We start from the raw sequence: 19,721 nt of genomic DNA on the forward strand, positions 1-19,721 counted from the left end.
CCCCAGTCGCTCTTAGACATGCACATACATACATACATACATACATACATACATACATACATATGCATACACAACGCAGTATACACATACATACATAAACATCTCCTCCCCGAGTACCCTTTACCACCTCTAAGGTGTTTCCCCTTTAACATGAGCCAGAAAGGTTTACCATATTTGACTAGTCGTGCTTGTGGCATTATTCCTCATTTTCTTTTTGAACAGCATCAGTCTTTGGATAGGACTTTTTCTGTTGAAACTTTGACAAAAATCTGAAACTCACCTCTTATGAAAGTCCACAAATGCCACTTAGCTATGGAGATAATTGAAGAGTAGAGGGCCAATGCACAGGAGCTTGGTTACTTATTTACTTTTGCCCTTTAAATGCATGCACCCTCTGCGGCACTGGCTCAACTGTCACAGCTCCAACTATCACAAATTCAAACATACATTTCAAATATTAGTGATGCATTCAGCAGCTTGGATGTCCCAGCGTTTGTTCTTCTCACTCTGCCAGCACAGGTTTGTATGGCTTCAACAGTCTGATGGCCAATCATCACTCAGCATGTCAGGGTGTACTCAGGGAGTGGTAATGTGGTTGTTGGAGCCTGGATCAGTTAAACTTCATGTCATGAATGAAGAAGTGTGGCTTGCTTATACAGTGGTTGTTTAACTTGTATTGAAAATACTCAATCATAAAATCACGTATACATATAATAACTTTTTAAATTCAAATTCCATGCTGTTTTTGATTGGACTCCCGTAAAACTTTGTATTTTACCTGGTTGGCATGGTTTTGTTGGACCTAGAAGTGAATTTCAGCCAGCTTTGTCACATCTAAGCCCCTACTCTGTGTGCACATTCATTATTTTTGGCTGGATGAAAATGTTTTTTGGACTGGATGTCAAAATATCAGCTAGTTTTATTTCCAAATCTGGTAAAATCAGGCAAAAATAAACTGAAACTGCAAGTTTGAAGGTATACAGAATGTACTGTCCATGTTTTCCTATAACTTGTACAAATGGTGTCATAGCTATGCACATGGAAATTGATGGGTATCTGTTGATTGAAGATGCTACTTTGATATAAAAATACCAGCACCCACCTGAGTAGATCTGTTGTTAGACATTATTTAGTCAGTCCAAATGTCAATATGTAGTAGCACTTTTTAGTGTACATTTTTTACAGTATAACATCACGATGGTCAATTTGAGAATTTATCAGCAGTCAGGTAGAAGTATTTGATAATCTGCAGAGAGGTCTTGTCATTGTTGCAGTACAACGAGCAGAACTCTAGACTAACTGTATCTTTTTCAGTTATTATGTTTGAAGTTTCATTTAGGTGTGAGGTCTCCTGTAGATTTAATCTCAGGTTAATGATTAGATTAATGAAGAGATTTTTAGGTTACAGTTTTGCAAGCTTATCCAAAAAGTGACAAGAACATTTATCAGGTACACAAGACCCCAGTGAAATACCAAGTTTTTAGGGAATCCAGTTTCTGACAAGGACAAAGAAAAGACGTCCCAGTATGGGCATTAATGATGCTAAGACCCTTTGAATCATGAATTTCAATTAGACATTTGCTATGACCAGCTGCGTGTGTATATTTAGCTTCTTCTCAATAAATGTTTTTCATACTCATCTCCATGTATTCTTATTTCCGCTGTGGTGTAACACATGGTCGAATGGCACTCGGCATTTACACTGAGTCATCAGGCTGACTGCTGTTAGTCACTGGAGAAGTTAAAAGCTGAAGCCTAATGCAGTCCTCGAGGACGAGCCGCTGCACACAAACAACTGCGATCAACAAATGTGCGCACACACCCCGATTTATGCACACTTCACGGTCCAGCACCACTTGTAGCCTTTTCCCTTTATCAGCTGTTCCAATTAAATTACACAGCAGTGCGGAGCATCTGAATAATAGATGATCAGCTGCACTCAACTTGTAATTTAGCTTTTTATTTTCGTAGCACTCAACTTATTACTGCTCTGTTTACACTCTGGCAAAACACACATTTTCTCTTTAGCAGCTGTAGAACTAAAATGGCTTGCATTTTTAAGGACATGATGTTAGATTGAACACTGCTGCATCAGGGTGCCGTTAAAGGGAGAGTTGTATTGTAGAGCCACTATTGTTGTAGCTTTTCAGGAACAGGCAGGTGGCAGATAGAGTTTCTCCTGCAGTGAAAGTCTCCTGTAGCCTAACCTCCTATGTCTGTCTCTTTTTGCAGCCCTGTGGGCAAACTAATGTATTTAATTGCCATTATTTTATTTTTCACCAGGCTCTCGTTTTTTTTCTGGAGCTTGCCTTCATCTATTTCTTCTCTTAATCCCGCCTCGACATTGTCAGTCGTACTTGCAGCATACTTCAAGCAGTTGTCTCATGGCCTAATGATACCTGTATCCATGGATACTGTGTTGTGTTTTTCTCCAGCAAATATTTTTCTATGGTTATGTTTGTGTTTATCCTGTGGTCACACCAAGTCTTTTTGTCTCTCCTTCCTTGTGGTATTTACGAACTCATTTACACTCAGAATATGATGCAAAAGTAAATAGAAATGCAATGGGGAGAAAAAAACAAGAAAGAAAAATAAAATTGCTATCTAAGCACCAGTCACTGTGCATCGTCACTGATAATTAATTAACCATCTCTCCTCTGTCCCTTGTGTCCACAGCACCCTTTTGTGAGATCGGTGACGTCCAACCGCCCGCTGCGGGAGCTGGTAGCCGAGGCCAAAGCTGAGGTCATGGAGGAAATAGAGGACAATAGAGAGGAAGGAGAGGAGGACGACGCCATGGAACTTACTGTGGTACCAAACCTTGATTTCTTTTTTTCCTTCTTGTTGGTCCTTTCATTTTCTTTTCTGTCATTGTTTGTTTCCGAAAGGAGAGTAGGCAGTCCATGGGCTGGATTGTAAGAGTATGCATGATTCAGAATTACGTGTCACAACTACAGTACTCTGCAATAGTTATTGTAGCAAGGTTATGATGACCATACATATTTATTTCTCAGTAATCTCTAAGTGTTGTGAACTGACTTGTACTTTCTTCATTTTAGTGTCACAGAAACTCATGCACATGATCACACAGTCATGCACTGAACTGCACATACACCCATGACCCAAAAAGCACGTATTTTCTGCCTTAAACGTTCCACTGCTTTTGAAGTGTTTCCTTGTTGGCCCTTTGAACACAAATTTTTGGTAAACATGGCCTTCCTGCCTCAGGTCTGCTCTGCAGAAGCCATTCATAAATCCACAGAGGGCATAAGATTAGAAAGTGACACAGAGTGGTATGAGAGTGCAGTTTACCTCCTGCCCTCAGCACAAACAAAGGAACTTCAACCGGAATACAGGCAACACCCACACACGGTTAAATATAGGTGCTGCCCTCAGCCTCGCTCCTACACAGAAACGCTTCCACTACACAACCTGTGATTGAGTGAATTATTTAAGGTCGTGCATTGTTCTGTTGCTATACTTTGACTCTAAACTAAAGATATGCTTCACTGTACACCAGGGACCCTGAAAATACTCCTGTTAACAAGACGCTGTGACCAGACAAATGTGTTAAGCGTGGATGTTTTTCTCTCCTTGAAAATTAATGTTTGCACGCTTATCTCTTCCTCTCCTAATGTCAACAGTTAGTGTGATGACTTCCGAATTTACTGAGGTGAAGAACTCCAGTGTAGTGACAGTGCTGCTTGCTCTCTCCACACATCTTGTGGATCAAACATTGTCGGTGTTTGGATTAAGTTTGAGTTTCTGTTGGTAGTGCTACATGTTACAGGGTTCCCGCAGATCTCAAAAAACTCTTAAAAGACATTAAGTTCATAAATCTATAAATGAGGCCTTAATTGGTATTAAAATGTCTTAAGTCAAACTTTCAAAAGTCCAAGACATTGGAAGTAGGATCCTAAGAATATTTATTTTTCTGATGTTGAATAATTCACAGATTTTAACGCCACACAAACAGGATAGAGGATCCAATGACACTCCTATACATTTACAACATCCAAGCAAAAAATGGATACTTATAAGATTTCATTTGTTGACTGATTTCCATTTGTTCCACCCTAGAAAATATTAAGATTTTTCAGCTTTTAACATTTTCAGCATTTGACTTGTCTCACATCTTAATTTTTTTAACCTGATCAAAAAGTCATGCATTATGTTGAAGTAGTATTTGGGCAAAAGTCTTCATTCCTTTCCAAGTGATGTTTAAAAAGTATTAAAACATCTTAATCTAACTTTCCTCAAGCTGTAGGAACGCTGTGTTAGATTGATCACAGTTGGGTTATTTGCTTCCAAGCTTTTTCAGTCAGGATTCATTGATAAGAAATATTCAAATTGATTTAAATACCAAAATATAAAGCTGCATATACAGTGCAGTACTACATTGTAAATGGCTGACTGAGTCTGAACATCTTATTTTTCATCCCTGTGTTTATTTAACTGTGACATTACTCCAGTTTTTTCCTTTTGTCCTCCAGCACTTTTGAACACACAGCAACATTTTGACACTTACAGTTAGAAGACCCTGAGAGCCAGCCAAGCATTTATCTGACCGTTTATCTTTTGCCATATATCAGACACAGCCGGGCAGAGATGTTTGCTGAGACATTAGGAAGGCTGAACCTGACCATAAAGATGTCTGATGGTATTGTTTACCTGTCGTGGAAGACGGCAGAGAGATATTTTGAGAAGCAGAACGGCTTGGTTTGACAGATGGCTGTGCACATAATTTTAAAATAACATCTTCAGTGGTGTTTATAATAACATAAATAATTAATTTGAAGTCTCCTCTTCAGTAAAAAGTAGCAGTCTAAGCAGGAATGACTGCATTCCTACTAAAGCAGCTTAGGCTCACACTGCCGGTGGGAACATTATCTAAACTTAAGTAGAATATGACGTGCATAGTGTATATGCTCAGTCACCTGTCCTGTGTTTTCCTTCAAAAAGAGAAACCAATAAGGAGAAATTTATATTTTACTACATTTTTTGATTTAATGATGGTGCCAACCTAGTTTTGCATTCATTCAACAGAATACCATACCAGTATCAGTCCACCTCAGTGTCTCATTTTGTTACAGTTAGTCAAATCTTGCATGAAGCACTAACTTTAGCATTCTTTGGCAGAACACTATTCACATTAGCTTTTCTGCCAGGGAAATCAGTATTTTTATATTTCTCAAAATAACTTTTTCTTCATTTTTCTTTTTTAAAATTTTAACAATTTATTTAAAAACATGCTAACATTATAATTTTAGTACAAAAATGGATGACTGAATGCAATTTCTGTTCAATTTAAACTTTGAGGAGATCACCAGTGACTTAAAGGAATGTTTCACCTGTAAATTGTCCATGTGTAAATCAATTGGTCATTCTGTGTTAACTTGAATTTGTGAAGAAAACTTTGTTTTACTCGCATGCCTTCAAGGAAAATAATGAACCTATTGGTTTAGTGATTGATTGGGGGCCACTTTTAACAGCAAAGCTACTTATGGTAAAAAATCAGTTTACAAAAACTCACACAACTCATGCAGAATAAGTTTCTTTTATCCAGTTGTACGCTCACTACTACCCAAACAAATGTATTTTCATGAAAAACCTTTATTATGGGAGTCTGGCTTTGAATGGAGCATAGATAAGTTGCACTTTGAGTTCTGTTTTATACACTAAAGTTGTAGCAAAAAATGCATGTGTTAATGAAGTACTGAACACACGACTGGATAAATGAGAATTGGATTATTCTGCATGAGCTGTATGAGAGTTTGTAAACAGATGTTAAGATATAGTTTTGCTCAACCAGTTAGTCAATGGATTCATTTTTGTTTTTCTTGCATGCCTCCATGGAAAATTGCAAAGTTTTCTTTACAAATTCAATATGACACAAGTAGCTAATTTACAAATGGGCATTTTATGGAAGAAATATTCCTTTAAGACACTGGTGGTCTCCCAAATGTTTTAATCCAACTGAAATCAATTCCTGTCATCCTTTTTTCCTTTTCTTTCTTTCTTTCTTTAATTTAAGTAAAAAAAATAATGTGAGCATGTTTGTTTTAAAAATGTATTGTTAATAGTTTTTCATTAAAAGCAGTAGGTGAAGTGCTCCTCTAAAGTATGCAAACATAAAATGTTTTGTCACATCAGCACATAACAATTGTCTTCTTCTTCCTCCTGACTTCTAAAGTCTCCAGGAAAGGAGCCATGCCAGACCAGTCAGACCAGTTTGGAAGGAGACCAGTCTACGGACACCCCGAGCCCCACCACGCCTTCCCCAACAACACCTATACCTCTCCCCAGGAAGGGGACCCAGCCAGATACACAGACAGAGGAGCAGCCAGGTGCCGTCATGGTGGTCCCTGTTCCCCTACCACGGCAGAACCTCCCGCCGAAAGAGCCAGAGGAGCTGGGTGACAAACTGGCAGATGAAGTCACTCTGGAGTCAGAGAAATCTGAGAGCGAGGCCTCAACCAAGACCTCCAGCTCAGACTCGGGCATTGAGGACGGGAAGAGTACCCCCACATTGGAGGAAAAGGTGCTTTTACAAGTCTAATGTTTAGAAGATGGAATGGTGTTGCCTGTTGTGTATCAGTAATAATACCAAAATTCATTTTCAGGTTGCTGTGGAGACCCCAGAGACTGAACAGCCACCATCTCTCCAGCCCGAGGCATCTGAAGAACATGTCGACATCATCATAGACGCAACAGAACCTGAAGTGCCCAAGGTCGTGGTGACGGAGGAAGAGGAGAGCAACACTGCGGCAAATGGGAGCTTACCAACTCCGAGCCAAAGTCCCAGTGCCTCTCCGACACCCACTCCTGCTCCCTCTGTCGCTCCTACCCCAGTGCCTGCACCCCGCTCGGAGGTGAATGGTAGCTTAACCAAGGATACCCCAGAGCGGACATCGACAGGAGGAAACTCAGAGGCTCCCTCACCTTATATCAATGGCGGGATTATCAACAAACGGTCCTCTTACGCGGGCAGCATGGCATCAGAGAGCATGGACATGTCTGTCAACAAGGAGGTCATCATGATGTCTGCAAGGGTGAGTAAGCCTGATCTGTCCTGTATCAGTATTCCTTTGCTCTCCTTATTTAAATGCCAAGATAATCTTCGAGCAGAGAACTTGTCTTTAAGGTGAAATAGACCAGTGTTGAAGCAGCTCTCTGCCTCTGTAGGAAAACCCCTCCTTGGAAAAACTATTTCTCGGCACCCACGGAGGAACTGAAAGTGCATTGTGTTGTATTTTGCGGTGTGGGTGTTAACCATCTGAAACAGAGGATAGCCTGTCTTTCATTAGGCTCACACCACACATTGCTTTCAGGGAGGAGACGGAGAATAGACTAGTTAATGCTCTTATAGCCTAAGTTTTTCTTTTTAATTGGTTATGGTAAACTTGGATTTATGTGGTGCAACTAAGCTGAATTATTGACAGATACTTTTAGTATCTTAAGTCTTAAGTGGAAAGTGAAAACTAAATATCCAAAATGTCATCATAAACAAAAACGAGCTGTCTTTTCCACCTTATGGCGATGCTTTTTATGATGTAATGCAATAAGAAAGAGAGGAAATGAATTACAACCACCACACTGGTGCACGGTCTGACAGTCCCAGTGAGGGAGGGACGTTAGGAAGCTGAAGGGAGAGAAGAGAGAGACCATTTTCATCATTTATCACCGAGCCTTTCTGAAGCAAAATATGCAACATTTTCCATTCATGGTGACCAACAGTGGCCTTTGTGTGGGCACAGTTCAGTATTCACCAGCATGAATGGAAGTTTCTATGTAGCTCATTGTCACTCTGCAGCTTCTGGAGGCTTATGGAGCGACCATGATTGAAATCCCATTGACTGCGCGTGGAGTCCTGTCTGTTTGTGGCATGTTAAGTTTTTCCAGAACAGATTATTCAGCAGCAGCAGCCTGCATGGAGAGTGAATGGGCTATCTTTGTTTTTTTTTTTTTTTTGGACGGGGGGGCACTCGTGTTTCTGCACAAGTGTGTGTGATTGAGAGCATCAGTGTGTGCATGCGCTCATGTGTGCTCATGAATTGATCCGTGTGTTTGGTTTGTAAACGATAAGTGATGGGAAGTTAGAGCCTCAATCACAAACAATGCAGCTTGGTTATAGAGTGACCCACATGTCCTCTGATTGTAGCGCCAGTGTGTCTTTAATAACACACTCAAACACAGAGGCACATGGATTTACTGCCATTGTAAATGTGTCAGTTATGTGGAGAGATATCAACAATAGAAAACATGGCAAAAGTGGCATCCAGCACCTCATATGTTGTCTGTTTGTTCAGCTGCAGAGGGTTCATGAGGAAGCGTTTTCAGAGTGGAGAGCAATTTGCACAAACCCAAATAAATTTTTTTGTTCAGTTTTCTCCTCTCCTCTCCTCTCTCCTCCTCTCCACTCCTTTCCTCTCTCCTCTCCTCTCCTCTCTCCTCCTCTCCACTCCTTTCCTCTCTCCTCTCCTCTCCTCTCTCCTCCCTCCCCCTCTCCCCCTCTTCCCTCTCCTCTCTCCTCTCCTCTCCTCTCCTCCGCTCCTCTTATATACACACTATTTATAAACCAGGAAATGGCGTCATCCAGGGTTTGAGCTACCCTGTGTTTGCAGAGTAAATGCTGCCATATCACTCTTGTAAATATTGTCTGTGGAAGCTGATTTAGATAGGGGAGGGAAATGTGCTTTGTTAGCCATAACAGTTTTGTCTGTTCAATTATAAGCTGTGTTCACACTCTGATATATTATGCATCATGACTTCCCGAGACATTGTTGGATTGCTGTCTCGCCAGTACCCCCTAAATTAGACTGAGTTTGTATAACTTTGATCTGTGAGCAAAGAAAAAGGTCGCCTGTTTGTTCTTGGTAGGCCCATGATCAGAAATAGACTGCTGGTATTTGGTTAAAACCTTGAATTTCCAAAATGGGACTGTTCCTGTAACTAGGAAAATTGCGCATTATGATTGCAAGTTTCTCAACCAGCTGAATCCTAATGTAAAACCATACTTACTGTAGGCCAGCTTTGTTGTAAAGAGTTAAAGAAGCCACGTTGTGTTGCATTTACTGAAAGAGGTTACTTCCTGCATGGCGCTCCCCATTACAGTGACAGATGGAGCATCTTGCTGCTTGTTACAGTAGAACCAGACTGACAGGAATATTAATGCCTTTGTCAACACACACTTACACAGCTGCCACCAGATAAAAAGGCTTACACTGGAAGTCACAAAGGCACGCATATTTAAAGCTTAGTCAACTGATTTTACACATCAAAGTCTGTTTACAGGTCTTTTGGGGGATTGTATTAAGCCTTTTGTAGCTCCAGAGAGAGGAGACTTGAAATTTGATAAAATGCCTCAGTCGTCACTTGAGGTGGCATCAGTTTGGGCTGAAGTTTGAAAATAAAATAAATCTGTAGGTATGGAGTTAAAAAGTAGTATTACCCCCAATTTTTTTAAATAATGAACTTTATACATAAAGCACCTTTTTTTTTTTTTTTTTTTTTTTTTAAAAAAAAAAGCACAAAAAGGGTTTTTAAAAAAACAGCGATAAAAGCACAGAGTGCTTAGTGCAGAGTAAAAAAAACAAAGAATAAACAAAACAAAAAGTCTTAAAATGGCTTAATTTTTTTGTTTTTTTAAAAAGCTTTGGCATTTAAAAACATTGAGTAGTTTTAAATTTGAATCTTATTAGGCCTTATTTGCCTCAAACATTTTGTTTAATTTATCAGTCTATTAATTTTTTTTTGAGAAGTGAGTCAAGCTCTTTGGCGTGAAAGTCCATATTTCTGATGTTACAAATCTTTAAGATTTTGCTTTTTTGTTTCATATTCTCTCTTACTTGTTGGCAAAATGTACATTTATTCCTACATAAAACGTACCTATGCATGGGGCTACATTTATACTTCTAATCATCATATTTTGTTGCAATGCTTGAATAACAGAAAGATGATTTTCAAAAAAAAAATCTCAGATTTGGTTAAAAGAATTTTGAAAAGGTCTCGAAAAAACATTTTGGTGTCTGATGCCTGCGGACATGCTGCTAGAATAACCATCCGGCAGAGTTTCAGTGCACTCTCCGACACAGGCACAGACGCATGGATATTTGTCTTGTACTTAACGTCTGATTTAATCTAACGCCGTCCTTTTCTCTTTGACCTTTGTCCCTTCCTGTCTGCCTCTCAGCCCTTCTCCAGCAAGACTCTGAAGCGGACCAGGAAGTTTGTTATTGACGGCGTGGAGGTCAGCGTGACCACCTCCAAGATCATCAGGGATGATGAGAAGAAAGATGAGGAGATGCGATTCCTGAGGTACGTGAATGACTCCGTCTGCCTACACGACACATATTCAGTTTCTGTTTTCATTCTCTGTGAATAAGATCCACGAGCTCAAAGTTCTGTTTATTCCTCAGTCCCGACAGTGAAAAGGGGCCTGTTAGATGTCGCTTTTACTTCACAAATATCTATTTTAAATGTCTCTTTTGAAATGTGGGTTCACTTTGCTGGATTTCATTTCCTTTTTTCGGCCTCTTCTTGTGTTTTCTGTTTGTTTTTTATGCTGCAGCTTCTCTTGGCGATTTCTCCCTTTTAAAAAGAGATTGTTAATCCTTAATGGGACTCTCCTGGTTGAATAAAGGTTCAATTAAAAAACACACTCACATGCTATTTCAGGCATCCTGCACTCTTGGGCTTTAGCCTCTTGAGATTCGAGTTAACAAATACCCAATTTGTTATGGAAAAAGCTTTATTTAGGTACTTCTCTCTTTATATATAGCCTGTGGTTTTACATAAAAATAAAATGTCTCTGGAGTTACTGTTAGGTCAGGGGGGAGATTGGACTTGCTATATTTGGTTATGGGAGTCTACATGTTCAAACAATGATCGATACTGTTTTATTTTTGTTGTCCAGTGATGTGCTCAGTGACAACAGTCTTACTCACTGCCTCTTAAAGCCCAAAGTACTTACTGGTGGATTACTCATGTCATCTAGTGGTACAAATATGCCATTGCATGTGTGACTACAGTAATATCAACTGACTTTGATTTCATCCCATTTTTTACCCCGGTTTTCCTCATCCACTGTGACTGACAGATCATGTCATGTGCTGTAAAGCCCCCGGAGGCAAACTTAGATTTTTGTTAATGGGCTTTATAAATAAAATTGACTTGGCTTGATTTGAATTTTAGACTTAAGACTTCATCAAATTTTTAGCAGGACAACAATATGCCCTGTTATAGGCCAAGAGAAAAATGGAACATTTCTAATATTTCCCCAAATGCCTCTTTTAAAATAATTAATTCAGAGTAACAATATTACCTTAAATGTGAGTAGTTGTTTAAATCATAAACTATATGAACAAAAAGATGTTATGTGTGTTTAGACGTCAGGAGCTGCGCGAGCTCCGTTTGCTGCAGAAGGAAGAGCAACGTGCTCAAGCTGGTCTAAACGCCAAACTGGAAACACAGAGAGAACAAATGCAGAGACGTTTTGACCAGGAGATGAATGTGAGTCACAGTTTCTTGTCATAAATATGTGTATTTTTTCATCCATAAGATGATTGGCAGAGGCTGTGCAGACCTGTGAGACATTTCTTTTTTGGAGGATGTCAAAGTCTTATGAAAACAGTCCTATGTGTGGGGCTGTTTTTATTTTCACCTATGCTTACAGTGTGCTTTTTTTCCTCTTGCTGGGTCCCAGGCCAAGAAGAAGCACTATGACACGGAGCTGGAGACCCTGGAGAAGCACCAGAAGCAAACGATTGAGAAGATGGAAGGAGACCACCATGTTAAACTCAAAGAAGAAACTAAACGCATCAAAGCAGAGCAGGAACGGGACCACCACAGGTTTCAGGATCAGTTAAAACACAAGAAAAAGGAGGTACGTTTGAGATAAGGATGTGCGGGAGAGAAGGAAAACAGGTCAGATAAAGATCTTAGTAATTATCCTGCAGAGGCATGATTGATAGCTTTGTTCATCTTGACATGCTTTGCTTGCCTCCTTGTGTTTGAAGGTTACTGCGCCTTTTCTGTCCGAGCCCCTAAACTGTGGAACTTTGCCTGTTGAGATTAGACACACTACATCTTTACCATCTTTCAAACTGCTTCTTAAAACTTTCTTTTGTAGGAAAGAATTTATGAATATTTAATATGTTGCTAGGTTTTATTATCCCTCTGCGGCTATTGTAAGCTACTTTTTATACTTTTTCCCCCACCACTATTTATATATGGTTGCTTTGTTGTTTGCATTTTATTATTGTTTTATTGCTGCCTTGTTTTTCTGTGCTTCTTTTCTGAAAAGCCTAGTTAAGAAAATTGCTATCTAAATAAAGTTTATTATAATTCTTCTTATTATTATTGTTACTCATTGAAAATAGCCGATATGTGACTGTTTTTATATATTTAGGTAAAACAATCTGTTGATAAGCTGCCCAGAAGTCAGCGTAAAGACTCCTTGAAGCAGATGATGAATTCCTTCCAGGAATTTAAGATAAGAGAGGTAAGTTGTCATGTGTACTTAACTGGACTGCTTTAGAAAAAAATGAAAAACTGAGAGGTTTGTGAGATGTTGCTGGAAAGAGAACATAGACGACATACATCGACACAAAAAAGGAACCTCTTAGTCCATTAGTGTTTTTCTTTTGTGGAGTAAACGCTCGTCTATGACAGTTGCGGCTCCTTTTTAGCAAGTCGTTCATGCCCTCCATCCATGCCTTTCTCTTTTTTGTGTTTTTAGGAGGACAAATTTTTGGCAGCTCAAAAGAACCACCTGGACACAACGCTAAAGAGAATCATCGCCAGCAACAAGAGAGAGATTGCAGAGATGGAGAGGGAATGCCTCAACAAGAAACACCAGCTAATCAGAGGTACAATATCTGTTTAAAAAAAGGGTTAATTCAACTCAAATGACCCCACTTATTTTTCTTAGCCCATCCCTGGTATACTGGGATGTTACTGTGTTGACATTTTGCATTTCAATATCTTGATTATTTCTTGTGCCCCCTCTTCGCTATGATCAGAGCGTGAAGCGACGATATGGGACATGGAGGAGAAGAATCTTTACGAGAGGCACCAGCTATTGAAGCAGCAGCTGAAAGACCAGTACTTCCTTCAGAGGCATCAGCTTCTCAAAAAACATGAGAAGGTCACAGGATTTACAACTCCTCTCCCCAAAACTATTCAACACCCATTTAACTTCAGGAAGCAAATAAATGTCTCTATTCAGGAATTAACTTTCTATTTTATGTTAAGCAATCCAGCATTAAGCCTACGTTACTCAGAGCTTCCATCTGTGTCAACTGTGCTGTTTATCGGCGTCTTCCCTGCATCGCATGAAATGAATGTGCCATTGTGTCTATTGTGTCACTTCAGGAGCAGGAACAGATGCAGTGCTACAATCAGCGAATGATTGAGATTCTGAAAGCTCGGCAGCAGCAGGAAAAGAACCGGCTGCCTAAGATCCAGCGCAGTGAAGCCAAGACCCGCATGGCCATGTTCAAGAAGAGCCTCCGCATCAACTCAACGGGCAGCTCCTCAGAGGACAGAGAGAAGATCAAACAGGTAGCGAGGGTTTCCTCACGCTCACGTTCATGCATCAAGTTGATTGTTCAGTAACTCACTCTCCTTCGTCGCTCTCTAGTTTTCTCAGCAGGAGGAGAAGAGGCAGAAGGCAGAGAGGCTGCATCAGCAGCAGAAACACGAGAACCAGATGAGGGAGATGATTGGCCAGTGTGAGGGCAATGTCAGAGAGCTGCAGCAGCTACAGGTGAATTAGGGGCAACACTTTCTTGTTTTTTTTATACTGTGGATCTTATATCACAAATCCCTCAAAGGTTCCAAGGCAAATTTCGTCAGTGGGGTCCCCTGTCCAGTCCATACAGGATGTGCTGCACAAATTGAGCGCATTAAACAACCTGCATTTGTTAACAAGAGCTTTTTTTGTGCTTCAGAATGAAAAATGTCACCTGTTGGTTGAGAATGAGACTCAAAGGCTCAAACATTTGGACGAACAACACAACCAGCTGCTGAAGGAGTGGAGGGACCTGCTGAAACCGAGGAAGAAGGTACATGTCTCCCGATACAGTTTTATTATAATGTGTCATATGCATGGCTCTAATACAGAACTTCACTCAGTATGCTATTTAACATAAAATAAAAGTACATCATTTACTTAAATCATTTATGTGCTTATGTCAGACTCCTTTCTATAGGTGAGGAGAAATTAGGATGTTTTATATACGCGTGCATGTTGAAACATGCTGATCTTAAAATAAAATGGCTTGTAGATAAACGAGAAGTCAAACATTTTGGGAAAAATGCTCACTTGTTCTGTTGCTGAGACTTGAACACAATATAGGAGCACAACACCATATTCAGAGTGTGTCTATGATTCAGAGGTTGTCTCCACATGGTTCTCAACACTGAGGTTAACAGCTAACAACGGCATCAGAGCCCACAGAGTTAAGGGATTAACCGGGAGAGGGAACTAGAGGGTGGGAACTATGCTTCCATAATAACACTGTGTAAAGCAGTGGAGATTGGCCAGTGACTCACATGCACTTCCATGCGTGCCCAGCTGGGACGTCTCAGATCACAACAAAGACGGGTAACGTGACTTAATTCTTTGCTTCATACACCATTACTTAACTATAGCTTTACGTAGCAAATACTGGTTTGCTACTATATTAATACTCTGAATCTTGTTTAGAGCTTGTTCCTAAATTAGGAACCAGAGCCAGGAGGTGCTTAGCATAGCTTAGCATAAAGAGTGGAAGTAAAGGGAAACAATTAGCCTGACTTTTTTTTTAAAGTTTAAGAATGTGCATTCTGCATCTTCTTAAAATGACAAATTTTGTTTTCACAGGGTTATAAGCTGGTAGTTTCTTGGCAGTCAGAGACTGAGGGCAGGGACTTCCTTCAGTTTTTACTCTATGCTAAACTAAGCAATTCTCCTCTACCTCCACATTCATACTGCTTAAAGCACAGATGACCTCATCCTCTCGGCAAGAAAGAGAATAAGTGTATATATCAAAATGTCAAATTATTCCTTTAATTTTATAAAAGAACTTGAGCAAAAAGATCAAAACTTGTCTCATTCACTTCATAACTTCACTATATATAATCTACTTAGTCATTCAAATGTCAAGTCATTTCAATAAAGACTGCCGAACACAGTAAGGAAGATAATATATAGTTTTTTCTGTGTTGTAAGACATCAGACAAGTGTAAAGAGAGTTTACGTCCCTCTCTTTCCAACCCTCCTAGGCCCTTGAAGAGGAGCTAAACATGAAGAAAAGGGAGCAGGAGGTTTTCTTCAGGATGAGTGAGAGCTCGGATTGCCCAAACCCAAGTTCTCCCAACAAACTCTCCAAGTTTGTGCCTTACCAAGACTCTTCCACCACATAAAAAACAGCCACTGTGACACATTGCCTGATATCTCCTGGCCACTGTTAGCACCAACACATACTCAACCTGTACACCCATGTATGCTAAAACAGCCTGCGGCATCAGTTTTAAATAGCTTTGCTGGTAATGGCATCATACCTATCCCTCCATCAGGTTCCTTAAATGTTTCATTGAATATTTATGTTTTATCTAATGTTCTACTTTTTTTTTTTTTTTGGATAAAGTGTTGTATTATTTGCATTTAAAACTCATTGTGCGCCTCACATGACTCGATTCCATAGCATCTGCTCCCATACAGTGTTTTATTTCCTTTTTCAAGTCTGCCTCTTATGGCTCACCATTAAAACAATTTAGTGGACAATACAGTGGCCCTGACATACCAAACTAATAAGCAGTAAATATTGTAGAAAAAATAGGAAGAAAGAGGAAGTTTGTTTGTTTTTTGGGGGTGTTTTTTTTAAGTAGGAAGAATGTTGAGTGAGTCAGTACATAAGCACTTTTTGTTTAATTATCAGTGCTGTCTTCCAAATACCGTGGCCAAAAACAACCAAAATTTAATAATTTATTGAACTCTTCTGATAGTTTCCATTTCTGTATGCCTTTGCTGATTGACCTGTTTAGTCCAAGTTGCATGCATGTCTTAAAGCAGCTTACTGCTTCTATTTATTTTTACTGACAAAGAACACAATCCAGATTTACAACTGTGTATGCTAATTTAAATATCTCTTTTTTACAAGCCAGGTATGAAGGATGTGCTTATTATTTTGCATCTCGTTTGAAATGCAGGATGAGGCTAAATACAGATCGTAGTTTAACAGTTTCTTGTACATGATTTCTTAGAAATGAGATTTTAACAGTCGAGGGAAGACTCATTGTTATTTACATAGCTTGCTATGACATTTTTTTTCTCTGTTGTATTTTTACTGTAAATTCAGTCACACTGGATGGGAAATGACGAAGCCAAAGCAAGATACTGTTGTTCTTTGACAGATGTTAGATAGGGGATTCAAAATTGAATTTAAAAAAAGTGTATAATTGTTATACGGTGTGCAGTAAAGGCACTGCCTGCTAACCAAAGTGCAATATTACATGTATGTCTTTGCTAAGCTTAAAGAGGTTTATTTTTTGTAATCTTTGCGTTCCTTTGCACTGAGAGCAGGGATAATGTGAAGAGTTTAACTCCAGAAATGGATGGATTTTTGAAAAAAATGGCATTGCTTAAAAGTTATTCCATCTTCATAATTTTGAGTACTAGGAAAGACACTTTAATTTTTTAAATGCTGATTGGATTTTGGAACATAACTCTTCATATACTTTTTAAAGGGAGTGCGACAATTCAGCCTGTAATATGTGTCTAGATGTTAAACCTTAAACCAAAAACTGAGGTTTGCAGCTGAGGAACTTGCCTTTTTGATTGAGCTTCTTTTAGAGCAAGTTTGGCCTGCAGACTTACACTAAACTAGGTCAGCAATCAGGTACAACTTAATCTCTCCCTCTCAAACACTCAAAAGTATTTAAATTTGTTGGAAAATCATTTTGTCTGTCATGTTAAATGGCTCCATATATGCCTCTCTGCCTCAGTTTACATGACATTGTCTCTATGGAGGGGTTGTAGGTGTGAATTAAACTGTATCAAAAGGAACCACTGTTGTACATAACTCTTAATAAAGGCAGATTTTCTAATTAGTAAATTGTGGCAGAGGTTCTCTCTTAAAGTAGTGGCATTTTTATAGCATGTTGTCCAAACATCCGCCAAAGCTTATTACTATAGTATGTCGAAAAAATGGCTAAAAACGACAGACGCTATGGGGCCCGGTCGGGCTCAGCCCGAAGAAAGTACATGGAGCCGCCACCCAGTGGGCCCACCACCCGTAAGGAAAGGGATCGTAGTCAGGTGCCTTGTGTGCTGGTTTGGAGCCAGGGGCCAGTCCATGTATATTCCAACCCTCATATATGGTCACGAGCTCTGGGTAGTGGCCAATTAGAAAGAGATTGCTAACACAAGAGGCCAAAAAGAGTTTCCTCTGCAGAGTGGCCAGGCTCAGCCTTAGAGATAGGGTGTGGAGCTCAGACATCCGGGAGGAGCTTGGAGTAGAGCCCCTGCTCCTTCGTGTTGAAAAGGGCCAGTTGAGGTGGTTTGGGCATCTGATCAGGATGCCTCCTGGACGCCTCCCACTGGAGGCGTTCAGGGCACGTCCTACTGGTAGGAGGCCCGGGGAGGACCCAGAACGTGCTGGACAGATTACATTTCTCGTCTGGCCTGGGAACGCCTTGGTGTCCCTCAGGACAAACTGAAAAGCATTGCGGGGGAGAGGGACATCTGGAGTGCTCTGCTTGGCCTGAACCCCACGCGACCCGGACTCGGATAAGCTGATGAAAATATGACCCAAAATGCCATAATATAGTATGGCAAAAAATGTCAAAAATTGACATGTCCCAAAAACACATGGAAACCGCCTAGAATACTGTGTCAAGAAACGCCATAGCATAGAATCTTGCAAAAACAGCCAAAATACCCTAATATGGCATGTCCAAAAAAAAAAAGACCGAAAATGCAACACTATAGTTTGGTAGAAAATGACCAAATTTGACATGTCCCAAAAACAGCTGAAAGCCGCATAAAATGGCATGCCGAGACGTGCATAGAATCTTGCAAAAATGGCCAGAGACACCCTAGTTTGGTATGTCGAAAAAATGAAGAACTATAGTATGGCGAAAACTGTCAAAATTTGATGTCTCAAAAACAGCTGGAAAATATGCTATGGCGTGTTTTGGCCGGCTATTCTAGTTAGAAAGTTGCAAAAACACCATGTGACCAGCATGTAAAAAAAAAGACTGAAAATGCAAAAGACTGAAAGTGCATGTTGTAGTATGACGAGAAATGTCAAAATTTTACATGTTCCAAAAACTGCTGCTGCCAAAAAACTCATATTTTAGCATGTCAAAAAAAATGGCGAGAAAGGCAATAGTATAGTATGTCGAAAAAGTCAAATTTTGACTACTCCCAAAAATGGCTAAAAACGACATAGAATAGCTCGTAGAGACGCGTTATAGTACACAAAGTGGGAATAAAGTCCAGAAAAGGCCAAAAAACTCATATTTTAGCATGTCAAAAAAAAATGGCGAGAAAGGCAATAGTATAGTATGTCGAAAAAGTCAGATTTTGACTACTCCCAAAAATGGCTAAAAACGACATAGAATAGCTCGTAGAGACGCGTTATAGTACACAAAGTGGGAATAAAGTCCAGAAAAGGCCAAAAAACTCATATTTTAGCATGTCAAAAAAAATGGCGAGAAAGGCAATAGTATAGTATGTCGAAAAAGTCAAATTTTGACTACTCCCAAAAATGGCTAAAAACGACATAGAATAGCTCGTAGAGACGCGTTATAGTACACAAAGTGGGAATAAAGTCCAGAAAAGGCCAAAAAACTCATATTTTAGCATGTCAAAAAAAATGGCGAGAAAGGCAATAGTATAGTATGTCGAAAAAGTCAAATTTTGACTACTCCCAAAAATGGCTAAAAACGACATAGAATAGCTCGTAGAGACGCGTTATAGTACACAAAGTGGGAATAAAGTCCAGAAAAGGCCAAAAAACTCATATTTTAGCATGTCAAAAAAAATGGCGAGAAAGGCAATAGTATAGTATGTCGAAAAAGTCAAATTTTGACTACTCCCAAAAATGGCTAAAAACGACATAGAATAGCTCGTAGAGACGCGTTATAGTACACAAAGTGGGAATAAAGTCCAGAAAAGGCCAAAAAACTCATATTTTAGCATGTCAAAAAAAATGGCGAGAAAGGCAATAGTATAGTATGTCGAAAAAGTCAAATTTTGACTACTCCCAAAAATGGCTAAAAACGACATAGAATAGCTCGTAGAGACGCGTTATAGTACACAAAGTGGGAATAAAGTCCAGAAAAGGCCAAAAAACTCATATTTTAGCATGTCAAAAAAAATGGCGAGAAAGGCAATAGTATAGTATGTCGAAAAAGTCAAATTTTGACTACTCCCAAAAATGGCTAAAAACGACATAGAATAGCTCGTAGAGACGCGTTATAGTACACAAAGTGGGAATAAAGTCCAGAAAAGGCCAAAAAACTCATATTTTAGCATGTCAAAAAAAATGGCGAGAAAGGCAATAGTATAGTATGTCGAAAAAGTCAAATTTTGACTACTCCCAAAAATGGCTAAAAACGACATAGAATAGCTCGTAGAGACGCGTTATAGTACACAAAGTGGGAATAAAGTCCAGAAAAGGCCAAAAAACTCATATTTTAGCATGTCAAAAAAAATGGCGAGAAAGGCAATA

General features: G+C 39.5%; 1 protein-coding gene across 1 annotated transcript in view; it reads left to right on the forward strand.

Annotated features, from left to right (window-relative positions):
• Positions 1-17,094, forward strand: part of stk10 (serine/threonine kinase 10) — a 51,332-nt gene extending 34,238 nt beyond the window's left edge. Inside the window, exons 8-20 of the mRNA XM_042498888.1 lie at positions 2,677-2,811; positions 6,194-6,541; positions 6,624-7,052; positions 10,193-10,317; positions 11,388-11,511; positions 11,705-11,884; positions 12,410-12,502; positions 12,740-12,869; positions 13,023-13,147; positions 13,375-13,563; positions 13,643-13,768; positions 13,953-14,066; positions 15,268-17,094. Of these exons, the coding sequence (XP_042354822.1) occupies positions 2,677-2,811; positions 6,194-6,541; positions 6,624-7,052; positions 10,193-10,317; positions 11,388-11,511; positions 11,705-11,884; positions 12,410-12,502; positions 12,740-12,869; positions 13,023-13,147; positions 13,375-13,563; positions 13,643-13,768; positions 13,953-14,066; positions 15,268-15,408 (2,259 nt within the window). The 3' untranslated portion in view covers positions 15,409-17,094. The remainder of the gene's footprint in view (positions 1-2,676; positions 2,812-6,193; positions 6,542-6,623; positions 7,053-10,192; positions 10,318-11,387; positions 11,512-11,704; positions 11,885-12,409; positions 12,503-12,739; positions 12,870-13,022; positions 13,148-13,374; positions 13,564-13,642; positions 13,769-13,952; positions 14,067-15,267) is intronic.
• The last annotated feature ends 2,627 nt before the right edge of the window (positions 17,095-19,721 follow it).

This window comes from Plectropomus leopardus, chromosome 13 (assembly GCF_008729295.1).
Source record: "Plectropomus leopardus isolate mb chromosome 13, YSFRI_Pleo_2.0, whole genome shotgun sequence".
NCBI classification, from domain to species: Eukaryota; Metazoa; Chordata; class Actinopteri; order Perciformes; family Serranidae; genus Plectropomus; species Plectropomus leopardus.